The 19,514-nt window shown below is 39.5% G+C and overlaps 1 protein-coding gene across 2 annotated transcripts in view; it reads right to left on the reverse strand.

The window, feature by feature from the left end:
- Positions 1–448: 448 nt before the first annotated feature.
- LOC134666754 (serine/threonine-protein phosphatase rdgC) overlaps positions 449–19,514 on the reverse strand; it is a 156,459-nt gene continuing 137,393 nt past the window's right edge. For both annotated transcript variants that reach the window (XM_063524028.1, XM_063524027.1), the window contains exons 11-15: positions 15,549–15,734; positions 10,642–10,897; positions 6,413–6,561; positions 3,816–3,918; positions 449–3,477 (exon numbers count right to left, since the gene is read on the reverse strand). In XM_063524028.1, the coding sequence (XP_063380098.1) occupies positions 3,275–3,477; positions 3,816–3,918; positions 6,413–6,561; positions 10,642–10,897; positions 15,549–15,734 (897 nt within the window). In that variant the 3' untranslated portion in view covers positions 449–3,274. The remainder of the gene's footprint in view (positions 3,478–3,815; positions 3,919–6,412; positions 6,562–10,641; positions 10,898–15,548; positions 15,735–19,514) is intronic.

Raw genomic sequence — 19,514 nt, forward strand, 5'->3', positions numbered from 1 at the left:
TTTGTTGTATGGGAGCCCCACTTAAATCTTTATTTTATTCTGTTTTTAGTATTATAGCGGCAACAGAAATACATCAACTGTGAAAATTTCAACTGTCTAGCTATCACGGTTCGTGAGATACAGCCTGGTGACAGACGGACGGACGGACGGACGGACGGACAGCAGAGTCTTAGTAATAGGGTCCCGTTTTACCCTTTGGGTACGGAACCCTAAAAACGCCATATTTGGCACATTTACTTAGATACATTAGAGATTGATCAAAGTGTGTCAAAATTAGAAAGATGACAAACCAAAAATCTTCCCGGATTATAAAATAAAGATAGAGGTCCCCCCCTCCCTATAATCCAATATTGAATTTTCGTAGCAAAAACTTACGCTCGCGTCATCTTTTCTAATTTCTTTACCTACATCAACATCAGGCAGGGATCCATAAAACACTGGAATAAAATTTTCATGAGCAATATCACATTTTAATGGACAATTACGAAGAAATCGGCATATTGGCTACAATCCCGTAATGCAAGAATAATCGTTGAAGAAGAATGACTTAAAATAGTACAAGTAGTGGATTACAGTTATTGTACGATTATCTACTTACATTAGAATAGAGATAATAAAGAGTTTTTAAAGACAATAATAGCAAATTGAATTTGAAATAGAGAGTTACTGTCGTGGTAAATTATGTAGCTACAGTACATTTACTGCCATCTTTCGACAGAAGATTAAACCTGTTAGAACGCCATTTGACTTTGATCATTATTCTTTCACTGATATGTGTTAACTTGTCAAATATAAAATTAACGCCATCTACTCGAGAGTAGGCCAAAGGTCTGGTGCAATCTTTTCGAGCGATGGCGCCATTACCTTTGCCCAAAATTTCAATATTTAATAGATTAACACATATCAGTGAAAGAATAAGGATTAAAGTCTAATGGCGTTCTAACAGTTTTAATCTTCTGTCGAAAGATGGCAGTAAATTTACATTGGCTACATAATTTACTTTGACAATCCGCCTCTATACACTCTATTCTCTTTAATAATAGTGAATACACAAATAGGTACAATAATTCAGGCTACAGAGAAAAGACTTCGAAATGCATAGGTTGCCTTTGGCTAAAATAGGCTAAAAATTGCGACGCGTAAGCCTGGTACCCTACTGCATTGGAATGCTTAATAATTGAATATAGAGATATGTATATGAAAATGTACTATGTACTCTTACTAGACACGCCGAAAATGTTTATGTTCATAAATAGGCATATACCTTATATTAAAATTGTTTATAAATTTTTATTTATTTCAAGTATACCTAGGTAAATATTTTTTCTACATCATTGGAACCGCACCGGTTTATATTGGCTAATAGGTAGATACATAGTTAAAATTGGAAAAATATTTCCAGTGCAGTTTTCGTGAATAAATACAAATTATTATTATTACAGTAGGTCCTATAAAAATACAAATACAAAGTTTCGTTAAAATTGAGTAAAGGATTTAATGACATTGTTCCCATTCGTTAGTTTTAAATTTATCAATTATTAGTTTGTTTTTCATACTGAACATACGATACAATATACCTAATTTGCTCAATAATTGGCACCGATTCATGAAACAAAATGTTAAGACTAGAAAAGTTATTTATATATTAAGTTAGTTAATTTTCATCATTTTAAATTATTGGTCTAATGTCTTACGAATTTTTAATATTTTTATACCTACTAATAGTGAAATTTTAAAAGCACAAAGTTTAGAATTGAATTTTATTATTTTTTACATAAGGAAGAACGATTGAGGAAATAGGACGTACGTAACGTGAAACCGTCCACTTTTCGCTGGAGTTCACGCCGAGAGAATAGTTAAGTAGTAGGGGACTGTATGAATCATTAGTCAATAGTAGGAACTCAAACCACGAACTGCATAAGTAATACATATAATCAAACTGACCATTTTATCATATGTATATCGATATAGGAATAATTTTCCATAATTTCTCAATGGGCAAATTCGGACTAAGTAGGTATACCGGGTGTGGCCTGTAATACGAGCAAAAATTAAACTGTAGGCTGTACTTCGCATATTGACCAACATTAGTTCAGCAACTTTTAAAAATAACTTGTGGTTTGATTTTTAATACACTTTAAAGTTTATTCTAAGACGCAATGTATTGCGAATTTTGTTATCCCTTCAAGTGGCAGGCCGCAGGCTCGTGGTCGATTACTTTAATTAAATTTATAAAATTTTACTAATTCATGTAAAGTTTAAATTCCAACTACTGAAAAGTGACGTTGCCACTTGTAGGGTTAAGTTTAAGGCTTGACAAGCAACGTCAATCACAATGATATGGCGATGGCGTCCATTGAAGATAATATTTATTTTGTATGAAAAATAGGGAGTCTAAATAATTCATAATTTTTTAAAGTTGTTGAACAAAAGTGTCATCGTTTGAGGAGTACAATCTATGTTTTAATTTTTGCTCATGTTACAGGCCACAGCCGGTATAAAACTGGACTGTTTCACGGTAGGTTTTTTTTGTATCAGATTGATATTTTAACACTAGTATTTATGATAAGAGTATTGATCGAAATTACTAATAATTCGTTTACGACAAAGTTCCAGCATGCCAGCGGTCATCGACGATATAAAGGTCCAGATATCCAAAGATACCCAAATGATACGTCATTTACCTATAAAGAGACGAAAAAATTATACTGACGATAAATGCTGTCATACTTACAATGAACTTAGACGAGTAGAAATAGATTTACAAAAGTTTATCACGGATAAAGCTTCAATTTAATTTAACAGCGCACACGTATATAAAATACTCTCATCTTATAAACAACTAAGCAAAACTTTGCAACATAATGCATACAACCGACATTAATATCAAAATAGAGAATATCCACAAACATGCGGCAAGTGGAGTTTATCACCGCTTTATAAAGCTTGCCACTTCCACTTGCTTTTAGCAAGGAAAGACGGATGTTTAAAATCGCAAGTAAATGCTTCCATCAAAGGGTCTGAGTTTCATACAGCGGCGTTACATGTCGCTTTCGAGCAGGCCAGGCCGGCGCGGCGTCTCGTCACAATCTATCAACTCTATCTCTTCGATTTGTTGGGACACGCTGGGAACGTTCTCGCCCAAGGGATGGAGTCCATTTTTGTTAGGTTTCTTGTTGATTTTAGTGTCTTCGTCGAGTTTGAGTACCTCAACAGTGACGCCGGTTTCGTCGCGATCGACCGCCGTCCGGCAGGGGCGGCGGTCGGGCTGTTGTCAAGTGTCCTCCTCGTCGTCGCCTTCAAGGCTCTTCTCCGCGAGCCGGAAGCTTTCAAGGAACTCGTTAAGGTCGACGAGCCCGTCTTTGTTAATGTCCATCAGGCGGCAGATGTCCACCAGCTGCTCTTGCGTCATCGGGTTAGGCATGTATTTACCAAGGAGCTGACACGCTTCCGAGAACTCTTCAAGGGTTATGTAGCCTGTCCATGAAACAATAAAAATTATAATTTTTGCAAATTTTAGGTCACTGGTAATGTAGAGTTCGCGCAGGAAGTCTGAGTAATCGTAGTGGTGCCCCTCTTGCCCTCTAGGCCCCCCGAGCTCGGTACGCTAAACGGTGTAGGTACATCATACGCTCCCGCTTCCTCCCCCAAAAATTTTATGGACTCCCTGCGCGAACTGCCTATAGGTATACGAGTTCGCTAGCATCAGCCATCGAATATTTTTGTACCTACGATTGAAACAATAAACATACTTGTTCAGAAATAAGTGGGCTAGTAGGTCGACTTTGATTGATGCAGAGTGACGGAATACAAACCTGAGTTATCCTTGTCTAAGATTTTAAAAATAGCTTCTAAACTAGTCTTGTTTTTGTAAAGAGTGTCCACCACAGTCTGCGTGTCTGCTTTACGTGCCAGTTTCTGAAACAAGACAGGTAAATGAAATGAAATGAATAATATTAATTTCAAGCAACTACGGACTCATACAGATTTGTTAGTAGACTTTCATACTTAGAATTGAAGTGTAAATAATTTTTAAGAAAAAAAAAACCGACTTCTTTGGGGGCCGGTGAAAGATTATTGTAGATAGTACACTATGTAGAAACGGAGGTAAAACCACCCACTTTTCTACTAGCATTTCGCTTCTGTAATGGCTCCTCTACAGGATGGGCCAACGCCGGCCACTCCAAGGGACGCAGCCTTGCGGTAGAATGAGATAGCAATATTACTTGCTCCCTCTAACGCATAAATGCGTCCCTTGGAGTGGCCGGCGTTGGACCATCGTGTAGAGGAGCCATAAGGGTCGTAGTTCTAGCCTAACCTAACCCACTTCTCAGATAGCAGTTCGGTTCTGTGAGGATCGCAGTTCGAACCTAATCAAACCCACTTTTCAAGTAGCATTCCGTTTCTGTAAGGCTCGCAGTTTCAACCTAACCTAACAAGGGTTAGGTTAGGTTTGAACTGCGATCCTCACAGAACCGAACCCTTGTTCGGTTCTTGTTTGGTTCGGTTCGCAGTTTCAACCCACTTAATGGCGCATGCGGTGCGGTGTACGGGGGTTTAAGCGGGAGGGGTTAGTAAGATTGGCATCATCATACTTTATACCTACATTTTATGGTAGGTAATCATAGTGGTTTATTTAGTTATGGTATCATAGTGGTTTTCCGGGCCAAGGTCCGGGTCCGAGTCCGGGTCCGAGTCCGAGTCCGGGTCCGAGTCCGAGTCCGAGCCCGGGTCCGAGTCCAGGTCCGAATCCGGGTCCGAGTCCGGGTCCGAGTCCGGGTCCGAGTCTGGGTCCGAGTCCGGGTCCGAGGCCGGGTCCGTGTCCGTGTCCGGATCCCAGACCGGATCCGAGTCCGGTTCCGAGTCAGGATCCGACTCCGGGTCCGAGTCCGGGTCCGAATCTGGATCTGAGTCCAGGTCCGGGTCCGGGTATGAGTCCGAGTCCGGGTCCCAGTCCAAGTCAAAATCGAAATTCGTTATCACCAGACGTGTACCATGCGTCGTTGAAGATTTCTGTTCTGGTCACCATCAGCAGTTCCACTTACTCAAATGCGACAGTTTTTAATGAAAATGCTTGATTTTATGATGAAAATACAGAAAATTCTATACGTATGCCTTTAAGATTTGAGGAGTTCCCTCGATTCCTTATGGATCCCATCATCAGAACTCGAGCTTGACAGAAATTTGGCTTAAAAACTAAACTTGCTTAGCAAACATAACGAAGAGGACAAATCGCCAAACGTGAACTATGCGTCGTTGAAGAGTTCCGTTCTGAGAATCATCAGCAGTTCCACTCCATCAAATGCGACAGTTTTGAATGAAAATGCTTGATTTTCTGATGAAAATACAAAAACCTCTATACGCATGCCTTTAAAATTTGAGGAGTTCCCTCGATTTCTCATGGATCCCATCATCAGAACTCAAGCTTGACAAAAATGTTGCTTAAAAACTTAACTTGCTTAACAAACATAAGGAAGAGGACAAATCGCCAAAGGTGAACTATGCGTCGTTGAAGAGTTCCGTTCTGATCATCATCAGCAGTTCCACTTCATCAAATGTCACGTTTTTGAATGTATATGCTTGATTTGTTGATAAAAACACAAAAATCACTATATGTATGCCTTTAAGATTTGAGGAGTTCCGTCGATTCCTCATGGATCCCATCATCAGAACTGGATTTTGACAAAAACGGGACCAATCTGTATGCATATACATGCAATCAAAAAAATAATTTTTAAAATCGGTCCAGTAATGACGGAGATATGGAGTAACAAACATAAAAAATAAAAAAAAATAAAAAATAAAATAAAAAAAATAAAAAAAAACATACAACCGAATTGATAACCTCCTCCTTTGGGATTTGGAAGTCGGTTAAAAAACACGAGGCAATAACAACAATAGTTAAAACAGAAAAAAATCGTGAGGTACCCAAATACTTTTTAAAATTACATACCTATGGAAAACAACACAACATACAATTAACTAGTTTCTGATCGACATACATTCTTGATATCATGCTACCAAAAGACTATTCTTAATCTCTTTTTTTTTACACATAACATAAGTACATTCCTCGAGCGTTTCGAATCATTTGAACACATTTTTATTTTTTTAAGGCTGCACTATTTATTTTAAGGATATAAGAGCCTGACCAAGAGTTCTAAAAAAATCATTAGATACTGAATATCCACCATTACGGATACGACGGTCATTCTTGTCTATATGACAGCGTGATAAAACGGTGTCCGTGACTTGCTATCCCACGGAGTTAAAAAGTGAAACTTATTTTATCACGTGGATAAAGCCTGAGAAATCCGTAATAGCCCTGCTGCACAGATTAAATAGGTACGTGAATTAGTAGTGAGCTCAAAAGTTCCACTAGCCCTGCTGCACTCATTAAATAGGTACGTACATTAGCAGTGAGCTCAAAGGTATCCATGTAGCGCACCCTGCGCGTGTCGGGGTCCGTGCGCACGAGTTTGTCCTTGAGCATGCGCCACGGCAGCCCCAGATGTGTGGTCTCTTCCATGGCCGCGCACCAGTCGCTGATGGGTATGTATCCTGTGAACCAACAACATACGCAACTCCGTATAAGATGATTAAAGTCTAAGGAAAAAACATGCCTCGGAAATCAAGGTGCCACGCCTTTCGCCTATTCTCGGCCAGATGGCGTTGACCGTTTGATTAACAATTTTAACACATATCAGAACAAAATCATGGGTCAAAGTCTTCTAAAAAATTTAAATACATTTAAATTTTTAGATTTAATCGTAGGTCGATAGATGGCAGTAGAGTTACTGTGACTACAAAATTTACTATGATAATAATCCTCTATGATATTCTTTTCTCTTTGCAGGCTATTCGGACTTAAGTACATTTTGTAATCATGACAATAAGTTTTAAGATTATGAACAAAAAGACATTCACAAAAAAAAGTTCTCCATCCAATGTGAAGACCTCCTTAAACTTGATCAAGGAGAATATTAATGTCGATAACACTTGAATCGATGACTTGATGAGAACCGATACGATTGTTGTAGAGCGTTGGGCGGAAATCTAATTTGATATGGGTTTATTAACTGACCCATATTTCACCTATGCTTATAGGTTTGGGGTTACTTGGGGTTACCTATATTGAATTAATTTACAATGAGATACCTTGTCAAAGGCTTTTAGAACCAAAAGGTTCTCTATTGTTTCTCAAAAAGTCTTAAATCATTAATCTATTGTTTGTCCACATTTTCGTTAGTCATAATTTGCTATTCTCAGAAACAGCTGAAAATCATTTTAATGCCTTCATTTGGTCATAAATACTTATAATCTGAGTTTGCTCCATCCCAGGACGTGTGGTTAAATTTTAAGAGCCTTGGGAGATACATTTTACCTTGGATTGACAAAACCACTCGATAAGTTTCAAGTTTCAAGGAACCCACGTCAAAATCAATGTCTTACTGCCGGATTCGAACTTTAAGATACGTCAATTAATAGATCTAGAAACGATATGGATTAGATGTGTCAGTGTCAAAAGTGACGTATTAACAAATACGTCACATTTAACACTAACATATCTAATCTATATCGTTTCTAGATCTATTAATTGACATATCTTAAAGTTAGAATCGGGCCGTCAGTCTCTCTAATTTGTACCCAGTACCTACTAGCCAATTAACTTTTGATAAGTTTTTGTGTAGTTGGAACTTTTCGTGACTAACAAAAGTAGCTACCCGAAATCCGAGTCCGATGACTAATGAGCCCATTTCCACGGTTTTACTTTCTTTGTGTAACTTTGAACTTTTCCTCTCTCTTAATGTTCCTGTAGAATTGCTAAAGCAATGAGAGCCTAATTAGCAAGCTTTGTAATTGTGAAGTAAAATTCAGCTGTAACCTATTCTTTAATATATTCTTCAGCAATTAATGCTTACTGAAAGATAATCGATTTCAAAGAAAAATGCAGTGGACATAAGTTGATACAAAAAAACGTATGTTTTAATAAAGTTGAGTGGTAGGTAGGGATAGTCGATGAATGCTTTTAGCGACTAAAACAATTACAGTTTCTATAAAGCGAAGGGAAAATAAGTTTAATTACCACAGCCGGCGCAGAACAATTACATATACAATAGTGGTGCCAGTCGCAGGGGCAAGTTAAAGAATGTTAATAATTAAAACCCTTAATTATTTCCGCGTTCCGTGCATGCTTCGTGGTTCATAAAGCCCACAAATAAATCAACAATCTTGACGTATCAGAGTATTCATGTTTTTATTTTTTTATTTTATTGGTATTCAGGAAAACAACGGACCTAAATGTACAATTTACAAAGTATTGTTAGGCCAATAACAGTTAATACATTATGGAAAGATTTATAAAATTTCAGAAACCTAGCCGTCAAACAAAAATGTAATATACATTTCACTCGATTCCTTGTCGAAACTAATTTTGCAGAGCGCAGGCTTTGACTTTGATGTGAATTTCAGTTATTACATTATTGAATATTGGTCATGTTTTCAACTCCAATTTTGTCTAACCAGTATTTCATTGGAATATCTACCGAAAAATATAAGTATTTTAGCCGGATGTAACTAAAAATACCCGGAGTACCTATATGAATTGTTCGTGGTTTTTTTTTATAACAATATAAACTACCGTAAAATGGGGTGAGTTGGGTGAAATTTGCCTTTCACACATCGATAAAATTTTATTTTTACATGTGAAAACTGAATGGTGTATATAATAAGTGGTTCGGACGTTTGTATTTTATTTTTGGTAGTTCCATTTCATAACTTTGACGATAAAGAGGAAAACCCACCTCACCCCGTAGTGCCTCGTATTTGGGGTGAGAGGGTTTTTCATACAAATGTGATTTTGGAAGATTGTTGAATCGATTTTTTTTTATTATGCGTATTACTATAGCCCCATTTTAAATTGGAATACATTATTTTTGTAGCAGGAGCCTTAAAATCCCTTGTCACCCCCCTCTCAAACCTTCTCTCCCCATTCATAACCCAACTCTCCCCGCGAAACCTACTCACCCCTTTTTACGGTACTTACTTAAATACATATTTATCTCGACAATTTTTTTTTTTAAATCTGACGACTTTCACACCTACACTCAGCAGCAGAAGTTGCTAAGCGGGCCAGGTGTTCAAAATGATCTTGACGCGACTTTATTGTTAAGAGAATAAGAGCGCGTCAGGGTAATTTAGAACACCTCGCCCGCTTAGCAACTTTTGCTGCTATACAACATCAATTAGATCTCAATGGATCGCAAGGTTGTATTGAGATGCACTCCACGGAAGTGTCTGACAATGCAATGTGCTAGAAATCTGGTCTGACTGCCGTATTCGAACTTCAAGATATTCACAAGAGACGACACGTACTAGATCCATTCTAGATACATTATAGTTTAGATATCAACTAGTTCTCTTTTGCAGCGCAATTCAGGCAACCAATGTCACTAATGTGACTTGGATCGCTAAGTCATATCCTGTGGAAAGGGTTCAAGAGTATCTTCAGAATCGCGTTAATGTCAAATTTGACAGGTTAGATCTTGAACATATCGTTATCGTATCTTGGTGATGTCTAAAAGATATCTAATAGATGTCTATTTCATAATCCGAATCGGGCCCCTGGTCTGAATTAAATTAACTTGTCTCGACAAAGACTTGCCTGTGTCGTGCCGTCTGTTTGAACACTAACCACAAGCTAGCTTAGACTCGTTACTATAGAGGTGAATGTATGTTGCAAGGTAGCAAGCCGCCCTTATAGCATGTCGCTTTGTGCACAAACCTAACTACTTACCTATTTAATTACTGTGGTAATAGTTACGAGTATTTGTTTTACAAGGAGGTAAAGTTGTTGTTTAACCCCTTGTAGCCCCAGTCACCTGCGAGTATAATTAAGTAATTTAGATTCATAAAAATTGAGAACGGTCTCAATTTTTATGAACACAAATTACGTACTCGGAAATAGCTGGTACAGAGCAGCTCTAAACATTTTTGTGTCTGCAGACGTAGATACCTATAAAAGATCTGGCGCTAGGCGATAACATCCACAACGCTGCGGTCGATCGAGCAATGCGTGAAACGTGAAAGCCTATCAACGCCGAAATTGCCTTATTTCGTAGGTCGGTCGCGTGTGCCCGTGGTATGATAACACACCTAATCAATTAGAGCCTTACCTGAACACCTCGATATTACTCCATTAAAAAGATTTTATTATATTTTGCAGATACATACAATATTTACATAGTGTTCTGTGTGTACGAATGTAAAAACCGTAAGTCGGTACGTGCGTTGTTTTACGTACTAGTATAGACGGGCAATGAACTACTAAGCTAACTACCTAAAGTGTCATCCTATGGAACTTGCTACATAACTATGTAAACAAACCGCCATAGTGAAATCATCATTCAGTGACAGTTTCAATATGGTGGTTTGTTTACATAGTTAGCAAGTTCTATAGAATGACACTTTAAGAACCTACCTATCAGCCACTGACGTCCACTGCTGGATATAGGCCTCCCCCATAGACCGCCACCGGAAGCGATCTCTAGCACACTGCAGCCACCGGCTCCCAGCGCCGCTCTTTAATCATACGTGTCTCTGGGAACTAAGCTAATGGCGCAAATAAGTGACAATTTTTACCACTTTGCTCCACGTCCATGCTGCGGAAATAGGCCTCGAGCGGCCTCCGCGCCGACATGATGAGGTTGTGAAGCTCGCGCATCGCCGAGGACTCGACGAGTCCGACGCGTTGCCGGAACGTGAGCCGTCTCGTGCGCGACACTGCCGCCGTGTACTGGACGAACTGCCGCTCGAGCGAGTTACCGCATAGCTTCAAATATGCGCCCTTGTTGGAGCCCAACTCGTAGTAGTTGGATGCGGAGAAGATTGTGATGACCTGTCGACAAACGTACAGGAGTTGATTACATTGAATAGAAGTAGGGAATGCAATCTCGATCTCGCAATTTCAAGATCTCGCGAGATCGCGCACGAATTTTCGAGATTCAATCTCGTTGACAGGAAATCTCGATTTTAGCAATCTCGGTCGAGATCTTGATTAATATTTTCGAGATCTCGAACGAGATTGAATGATTGATCCGTATGAATTACTTTGTTTTGAGTAATCATTTTGACCTTAGGTTCATGTTGTTCAGGCAAGTGCTATTTGTATGCGGCCGGCTTTAGCTGACGATAAAAGCACTGAGGCGCGCTCTGTGCGGAAAAATCGGACGAACTTAACGTACCCACTACCCAGTCACAATCATAGATATAAACTATGGATGAGCGCATGCATACGAATTGCCTGTTGCGAGCTTCATGTCAGCAAAAAAGCGCCATCTGTTACACACTGCGTACAACTACGTGAGCTCGACTCTCGCGATAACTTTGTACGAGCGTACAAGGCTTGTTAAGTTTATTCGCGGTTTATATCAGAGGAGCGTCGAATAAGTTTATGGTTAATCAAAACGATATTTATTGTATTAAAATGGGCGAACTTATCCTTCTAAGTTTCCGTTCTTCTACGTTATTTCGTGATGTCATTATCGTCTCAGGCGGCAATGCAATATTTTAAACATTCGCGCCGTGCGGTGTGCCGCCCTGTGTAAAGGCTCCTCTTCACGTTGGGCCAACGCCAACGCCAACGAGAGACGCATTTATGCGTTAGAAGGAGCAAGTGATATTGCTATCTCATTCTACCGCATGGCTGCGTCCCTCGTTGGCGTTGGCGTTGGCCCAACGTGAAGAGGAGCCTTAAGCCGGCTCTGTCAAGGTCGACAAGTTGGCCGAGCTACTATGTAGCTACAGCAGTACAGTTCGATAAGTACCTCCCGAGCTTTCGCGGGTAAAATGCGGCGAACAACTATTTCTGTCAGTTTCTTGTTTGCAAAACAGGTAGAGTAAAAAAGAAGGAATCTATACAGCAATACAAACTAACTAACTATTTTGGCTCAGTGATCCAAAGAGAATCTTGGCCTCCGAAACGAGAGCGTGCCACCTGTCCACAAACATGATGCAAAAATATAAGTAGGTAATGGAAAGTAATAAATACAGCGATGTGAATTAATCGGTGTTTGAAAATGCGCGCTTTGTTCCTAGCGCTCACCTGTTAAATTTTTTTGAGTTTTACCTACAGTTAATTAAAAACTTATACCTGACAAGAATTAATATACTAGGTACCTAAGTCAACGAATAAAACAATAACAAATACTTGATCTTGTTATTTTGAATGTTTTTAATAATTATGTAAAAGAAACGGGAACAAACTCTGTAAGTCAGATAATAGTTACTTTAATTTCGGTAATTATATCCGGTAGGTAATCAACTAATCATATTTAAGTAAATTTACCTATACAAATCACGCATTATGCATTTCTACTTCATAATAACTTCCAAAGAGAAATGACGTCCTTACAAGGTTAATGCATTAGCGCTATGACGTACGAGCGAACATCAGTTGCGCGTGAGAATGAAATAAAATTATCGTTTAAAATTGGTTTTAAGCAATAAATAAACCTAATTGGAAATTACTTACCGATGATATGAGGTCCCATTTTTTTTCTTATACTTCCTATAATGGTTTTTGCACCCTTTTATAACGCAATAAGGCATTTTTGTGTTATGCTGCGTGACAACTTTCTACTGCGCAATTCGCCACACGACTGAGCGCCGGGGTGTGATAAATGCAAATATCACACCCATGTAGCGGCCCCCTTTTTAGTGCTCGTTAGCCGCGTCCTTACGAAGTAATATATATGTCCATGGTCACAATTATTTATGATGTTTGCTCGCTTACCCTACATTTTTTTGTAAGTTGCTGAGTACTTGTCAAAAATATCAACTGAGCATATTACTGCCTCTGCTTACAATTTTGTAAAACTAAAAATAATTAATACCACTTTTTCATAATTACATATAATGATAATTAATGATGTTGATGACGTCAACAACAGACAAGAAAAGAAGGACACAATGATAATGAATTATTATGGTCTCGGCGGTATAAACTGGGTTAGCCCTAAATAAATAACCCATTAGACGGCTCACAAGACGACGCGCTCACGATTCCATTTCTAAAAACATGTCTTACCATTCCCTTTAGTTCGTTTTTCTAAGCATTAGAAAAAGACGCGCGATTTTTACGTGTCTTTCAATTGAAAAAAGCTTTTTAAAAATCAGTAAGTAACTATTAGTTATGAAAGCTAAAGAATGTAAATAATCATATATTATGTATGATTCATAATTGTTACATTGACTAAACGACATGTACGTGTTTGATCTATATCCCCCACCTTTATAAGGATAAATAACCGGGCTTAAAAACCCAAGAGTTTGTAACGGAGATACAAATAATAATAATAATTTAGCCTATATACGTCCCACTGCTGGGCACAGGCTTCCTCTCAAGTACGAGAGGGTTTTACGCCCCCCACGCTGGCTCTATGCGGGTCGAAGACTTCACATACACCTTTGAATTTCTTCGCGGATGTATGCAGGTTTCCTCACGATGTTTTCCTTCACCGACAAGCTAGTGGTAAATACACCACAACAACAACACACAACAAGTGTACAAGGTGGTGGTGGACAAGGTAGTGGTATATAGTGGTAGTGGTGGTGGTGATATTCCGTACATGAGTTTCGAAAAACTCACTGGTACGAGCCAGGATTTGAACCCACGACCTCCGGATTGAAAGTCGGACGCATCCACTCGGCCACCGCTGCTCTTCCACCACCACCACCACCGTCTTTTTGCCGTGATTAATTTTCCAAAAGTATTTTTCAGTAAAAAGACACACCGAGAATGTTTACCTTTTTCTAATGCTAAAAAAACGATCAATCAAGATAATTGACAGTAACAGAAATGCAACTGCAGCTCACCTTAATGGTTGCATTGCGTTTGCGACTGCAGCAGTATTGCTATGGCAGCGTTAATGCAGCAGCGGGATATATTAATCTCATTGAGTACAATGAGTGACAGATTGAACGTTCTAATCGCGAAAGCAATGCAACAACAACGCAATTCATCAATGAAATTGTCCGCATACCGTCCGTTTCCCGCTGCTCTAACACGATAAACTCGTCTGAATGGAATTGTTGACGCGTAAACTGACGGTAGTGAGATGCGATTAATTGCAGCGGGCTTAGCACGGTTGTAGTTATCACGCGAAATTGTGATAATTATGTTGTTAAAACGACAGTCATCTTCGATTTTATCATCCATACTATGGTTGCAAACGATATATTAAGTTATCCACATTTAACAGCGGTAGATGACAGAAGACAATTTGCATAATAGAGTTACGGCGTGATACAAGTATCTAAGATAGGCAACTATATTGACGACTTTTCGTCGTATGCACCTATACCTACATCATAATCTGGAGACCTTTAAACTAGTGGTTTTGTGACTTGTAGACCTCACGAGGAGGATACGCCCAAAATTAGAAAATATGGGCCTTCCCTTACAATTGGTATCATTCCAAAGAAAATGAAAGTTACATAGCGTACTTTCTCAGACTATTATGTACTAACATCGCTTGCAAAGCATCCGCCTACGACGAACAAGTATTAGTGTGACTTGAATCCGTAGGTAACAATGGATATTCAGAAGTCACACTATACTGGCAAGTCAGAAGCGAAAGCTCGGACATCGATTAGAATTATCCCGCTGAAAGGCTTCCCGGAGATTGTAGAACCTCTTGAAAATAACAAGCTTATCTGTATTGCTTACGTCGCTTATTACATAAAGATAAGTACTCAAGATATAATAATTGGTTCATTGTTTATCTCGTTAGTATAGTATTAATAATCCGTTATGGTTTTTTCATATCACAAAGGCGGCAAACAAGATTGCGGCCTGCCTGATGTACCGCAGCCTATAGCCACCTGCAACTCCAGTAGATTACACGCGCATTTCCGAATCCACCAAGTTTATAAATGATTCATCCTTGCATAGGCGTACGCACGGTGGGGCAAGTGGGGCAACTTGCCCCACCCTGGTCTGTGGTCTGACGAGAAGCTCAAAATTTTTAGGAACAATTAAGGCACGTAACCCTACTTCTGCCCCACCCTTTAAAAAAATGCTGGGTACGCTTATGCATCCTTGGGAGCACTGGAAACCTTACTCACCAACAAGAATACGCCACTACAATACTTTTCGATTACATTTTCTATTTTCGCGTATAGTCTGGAAGAGTATAGTGATAGTCTTTAGCGATAAGACCGCCTGTTGTCTGCCACTATCATTAATAAATTATTTTTCTTTAAATTGCATCATTTACTGAGGTGTATCAATACGAGTAAAGAGTGTTCTATCTACAACACAACATATTTACAGAGTTAGGTAGTAGCAGTGCTAGGGACTTACGGCCAGATTCGAACTTTAAAATACGTCAAAATGCGATATGGATTAGATATGTCAGTGTCAAAAGTGACGTTTCTTCTAATAAAAAAATTCGAATCCGTAATTATATTAAGGCCGTAAAGAAAAGGAAAAGGAGGGCCGTTTTCAGGAATCCTTGTGTAAAAGGAATTATATAATCAAAACTTACGTTTCCGTTATGCAATATCTCGTACCCGCCCGGCTTGCACTCGTGGCTGCGTATCAGGAAGCTGAGCTTGTTCCGCTGCAGGAACGAGGTGGTCACGTCAGGGCCGAAGTACGTGCCCGCGCCGCGCAGCGCGTTCGCCACGCAGCCGCCCACGGCCTGGGGGTCTGACCAGAGGATGTCGAATACCTGGGAAAATTTGATTAAACTTACGTTTCCGTTATGCAGTATCTCGTACCCGCCCGGCTTGCACTCGTGGCTGCGTATCAGGAAGCTGAGCTTGTTCCGCTGCAGGAACGAGGTGGTCACGTCGGGGCCGAAGTACGTGCCCGCGCCGCGCAGCGCGTTCGCCACGCAGCCGCCCACGGCCTGGGGGTCTGACCAGAGGATGTCAAACACCTGGAAAATTTATCACGTTATCGATCCGTCATTTTAAGAGCTCATCAACGTGCAAGAGATTTAAAAAAAGGGGCCCGCTAATACGTACGTAATACGAATGAATGAAGCCAATTTAAAAACACTTATAAAAGCAGTTAATGAATATCAAATAATACTAGTATTATCGCCAAACTGACTGCCCCATCGTAAAATTTTTTGCTTAGGAAGAAAATTATCGTATACAAATAAGGAAAAAAAGAGTAAATCTGATAAATTATCGCTGACTAAGGCTATTCATCAGCGCCTATTCGAAGGAAAATTGTATTTTTGGGCCGAGGAGGTGTAGTAATTTTCCCCAGAACGCATCGCAGCCTTAACAGAAATTGAAAACTCATTCAATTGTTCACTGTATTCTCGGGCAACAAATGCTAAATTCGAGCTGGTTTTCAAAGGCTGTTACGTCTGCTATGTGTGTCGGGTAGTAATGTAATTAATGGGGGCAAGGAAAAATGCTCCTTGCCAGTTAGTGTGCCATGCTCTCTATTGAATCGTTCATTTGAACCTTAAAAAGGTGCGTGGTTCAATGGGACGGAGTAGTTCAAAGAAAGATTAATTCTTTATCGCAAGCTGTAGCGAACATTCACACTATCCCGTAGGATATCGGCACAAGGCCGATACTATACCGGGGCAAGTGAAATGTATGAAACTTGTAGTTACAGTAAAGTAATATATCTTCGAGCGAACCTGCGTCAGAACGTCGGAACTAGAGGTAAGGAAATAAATTCGTTATAAACTCGGTTTTGAAGTGGTTTTGAACGAGTTTTAAGGTTAATCTGGAATAATTTCAAAATTATGAGTAAAATAACAATTAACGCAGCGTTTTCACCCCATTCAACATAATCTAATGTTAATAGAATCCAGTCGAATAAACCGCATTAATAATAAATTCTCAAACCACATTTAACATTCAACCATTCGAATTAAAAGCTAGTTTTACTGCATAACACGATATAGCAGCGCCGAAGCATTATTAATGAAACGAGAATAATTACCACTATAATGTATTTGACATACAATATAGCTGCTATATTGCTTCTTGGCAACGTAATAAGCCTACTTTTAAGAGTGAAATTCATCTTAATTTTTACATGATTCCAGAATACCTAAATCTAGTCGTAGGGTTACTTTTATTATACTTAATTTAAACGCGAAGTTATTATTGTACATTATTGCAGAGGCCGGGAAATGGCAATTCGTGTATGAGATTCGATTTTGTCGGACGATGCGAAGCAAAAGCAAAGAAAAAGTCGACGAATTCACGAATTGCTATTCCAGCCGAGGCATATTTAATTTACCTAGTACGTTTCTCCAAACATGCGAGGAAATAAGGTAAAATATTCAATTACTTATCGAAACACAAAACATCACGCAAATCGAACCTTCACATACATCACGTCAAAATCAATTTCCCTCTATACATATATTATTATACTCTTTGATTCTTTCTTACCTAATTATTTTTAAAAGATTAAGGCACAACTCAGAATTAGACCAAAAAAAGTCTGCAGAGATTTTAACAGCGCACGCAGTGCCAGTTTTAGTCATGCGTCATAATTTGAAGTTTGACGTTTAAAATTACACCTGCACTGCGTGTGCTGTCAAAATATCTGCAGACTTTTCTTGGTTTGACTCTAGTCGTGCAAAAGAAAATAATAATTTTGTGTTAACGAGGCATTTAAGGTCGTCGTTTATCTTGTTATCTCACTCTATCCTATAGCTTGAATTGAAAGCTGACCATTATTTAGTATTTTGTATGGTTTTATCCACGTGATAAAATAACTCACTTTTTAACCGTGAGATAGAAAGTGACGGGCACCGTTTTATCATGCTGTCACGTAGACAAGAACAACCATCATAGTCGCACGGTATGGATATCATGGTCGCATTTTTATCACGTGTCATATCATACGTCACTCTCGCACTTTCATACTTGTTAGAACGTGACAGACATGGTCATGGACCATCTTAGCCCTGTACAAGTCATGTAGACGCGGCTTTTATAATTGGCGATATTTGCATAGATTTTTCTTAATAGGTAGATACATGATTTTAAAAGGTAAAATACAAGACAGTAATGAACTTTCCGCCCGCTAAAACAGTACAATAATGATTTAAGTTTTTTTTTAATTATTAGTTTGGCCGTACTATAATTTCTGCAACAACAAGCTGAACAAGTCTGAGCGTATTAAAGAATAGTTATTTGTTTTACAAGGGGGCAAAGTTGTTGTTTAACCGCTCGTGCTAATATTGATACGCAAGCAAGCGAAAGATTCCAAAATTGAACCACGAGCGTAGCGAGTGGTTCGAAAAATGGAATCTTGAGCGTTGCGAGGGTTTCAAAGCACGAGGGTTAAACAAAATTTGCCCCCGAGTGAAACACAAAATTTTTCACCACACCAACCCGAAGCAAATATTAAATGTAAAATATCAAACAAAATCAAACCAAATCAAATCCAAATAAATGTTATTAAATATTTAACATCCAAAATCATCATTTAAAAGGTCAATTCTACCAGCAAACATAAGAAAACAACTCAAAATTTGCATTGGATTACTTTGCCTCACATGTGGATAAAATGCAACTTTGCTATTCGTTTTTGAAGTGCAAAGTAATTCTTTCCGAGCTGGTGTGGTGAAAAAGTAATTTCCTTGTGACCACGGTCACATTGCAGTTGCTGTCAAAGGCAGGAATTTTCAATTCCACCATGGGTAAGGGAAAAAGGGAGGCCGGGAGGTCTAACCGAACTTTAAAAGCCCCAACATGGTTTGTTATTGAATACGGTATGACTTTGATACGATTTGCAAAGTGAATGTCGCTCGTGCTTACTGAAGCGAGCGTGTATCAGCAATAAAGAATGAATGAATCATTTATTTACATACATACAATATATATACAGTGGTACAACTAAACGAAATTAATAACTACCTTAAATCTAAAATAGGCCCCTGACGCTACGTCTTACGTAGGCGAACAACGCGCGAACGCGGCGCGGCGCGGCGCGGCGAAATCAATCCTTTGATGCCCATAGAAGTGTCCTACGTAAGCGATCTCGTTGCGAACGCGGTGCGGCGCGATTTGCACGCGAATGTCAGGCGGCGCGGCGCGGCGCGGCGCGGCGGCGGCCGCTTTCGCCGCGCCGCGCCGCGCCGCGTTCGCGCGTTGTTCGCCTACGTAAGACGTAGCGTGAGACATTGTACCAAGGATGCTGGCGGCATTTCCCCGCTGTATCGCAATACTGATACGTTGTGCGAGGTAGCCGCCAGCTCTTCGGTCACCAGTTACGTCAACCAGACGCTTCGCGATTCCTGCGAACAACTTATGCGCGCTGGGACCCCATGGACCTAGAGTTTCAACTCCAAATGGTACAAAATGGTACTCTCTACCGAGGCCTTTATATTTGTTACGTTTTAGAATTTCGGCGCTTTCCGCCGCCCCGCCCGCTTTTTAACCGACTTCCAAATCCCAAAGGAGGAGGTTATCAATTCGGTTGTACGTTTTTTAACCGACTTCCAAATCCCAAAGGAGGAGGT

Source organism: Cydia fagiglandana, chromosome 8, assembly GCF_963556715.1.
Source record: "Cydia fagiglandana chromosome 8, ilCydFagi1.1, whole genome shotgun sequence".
Lineage (NCBI taxonomy): Eukaryota > Metazoa > Arthropoda > Insecta > Lepidoptera > Tortricidae > Cydia > Cydia fagiglandana.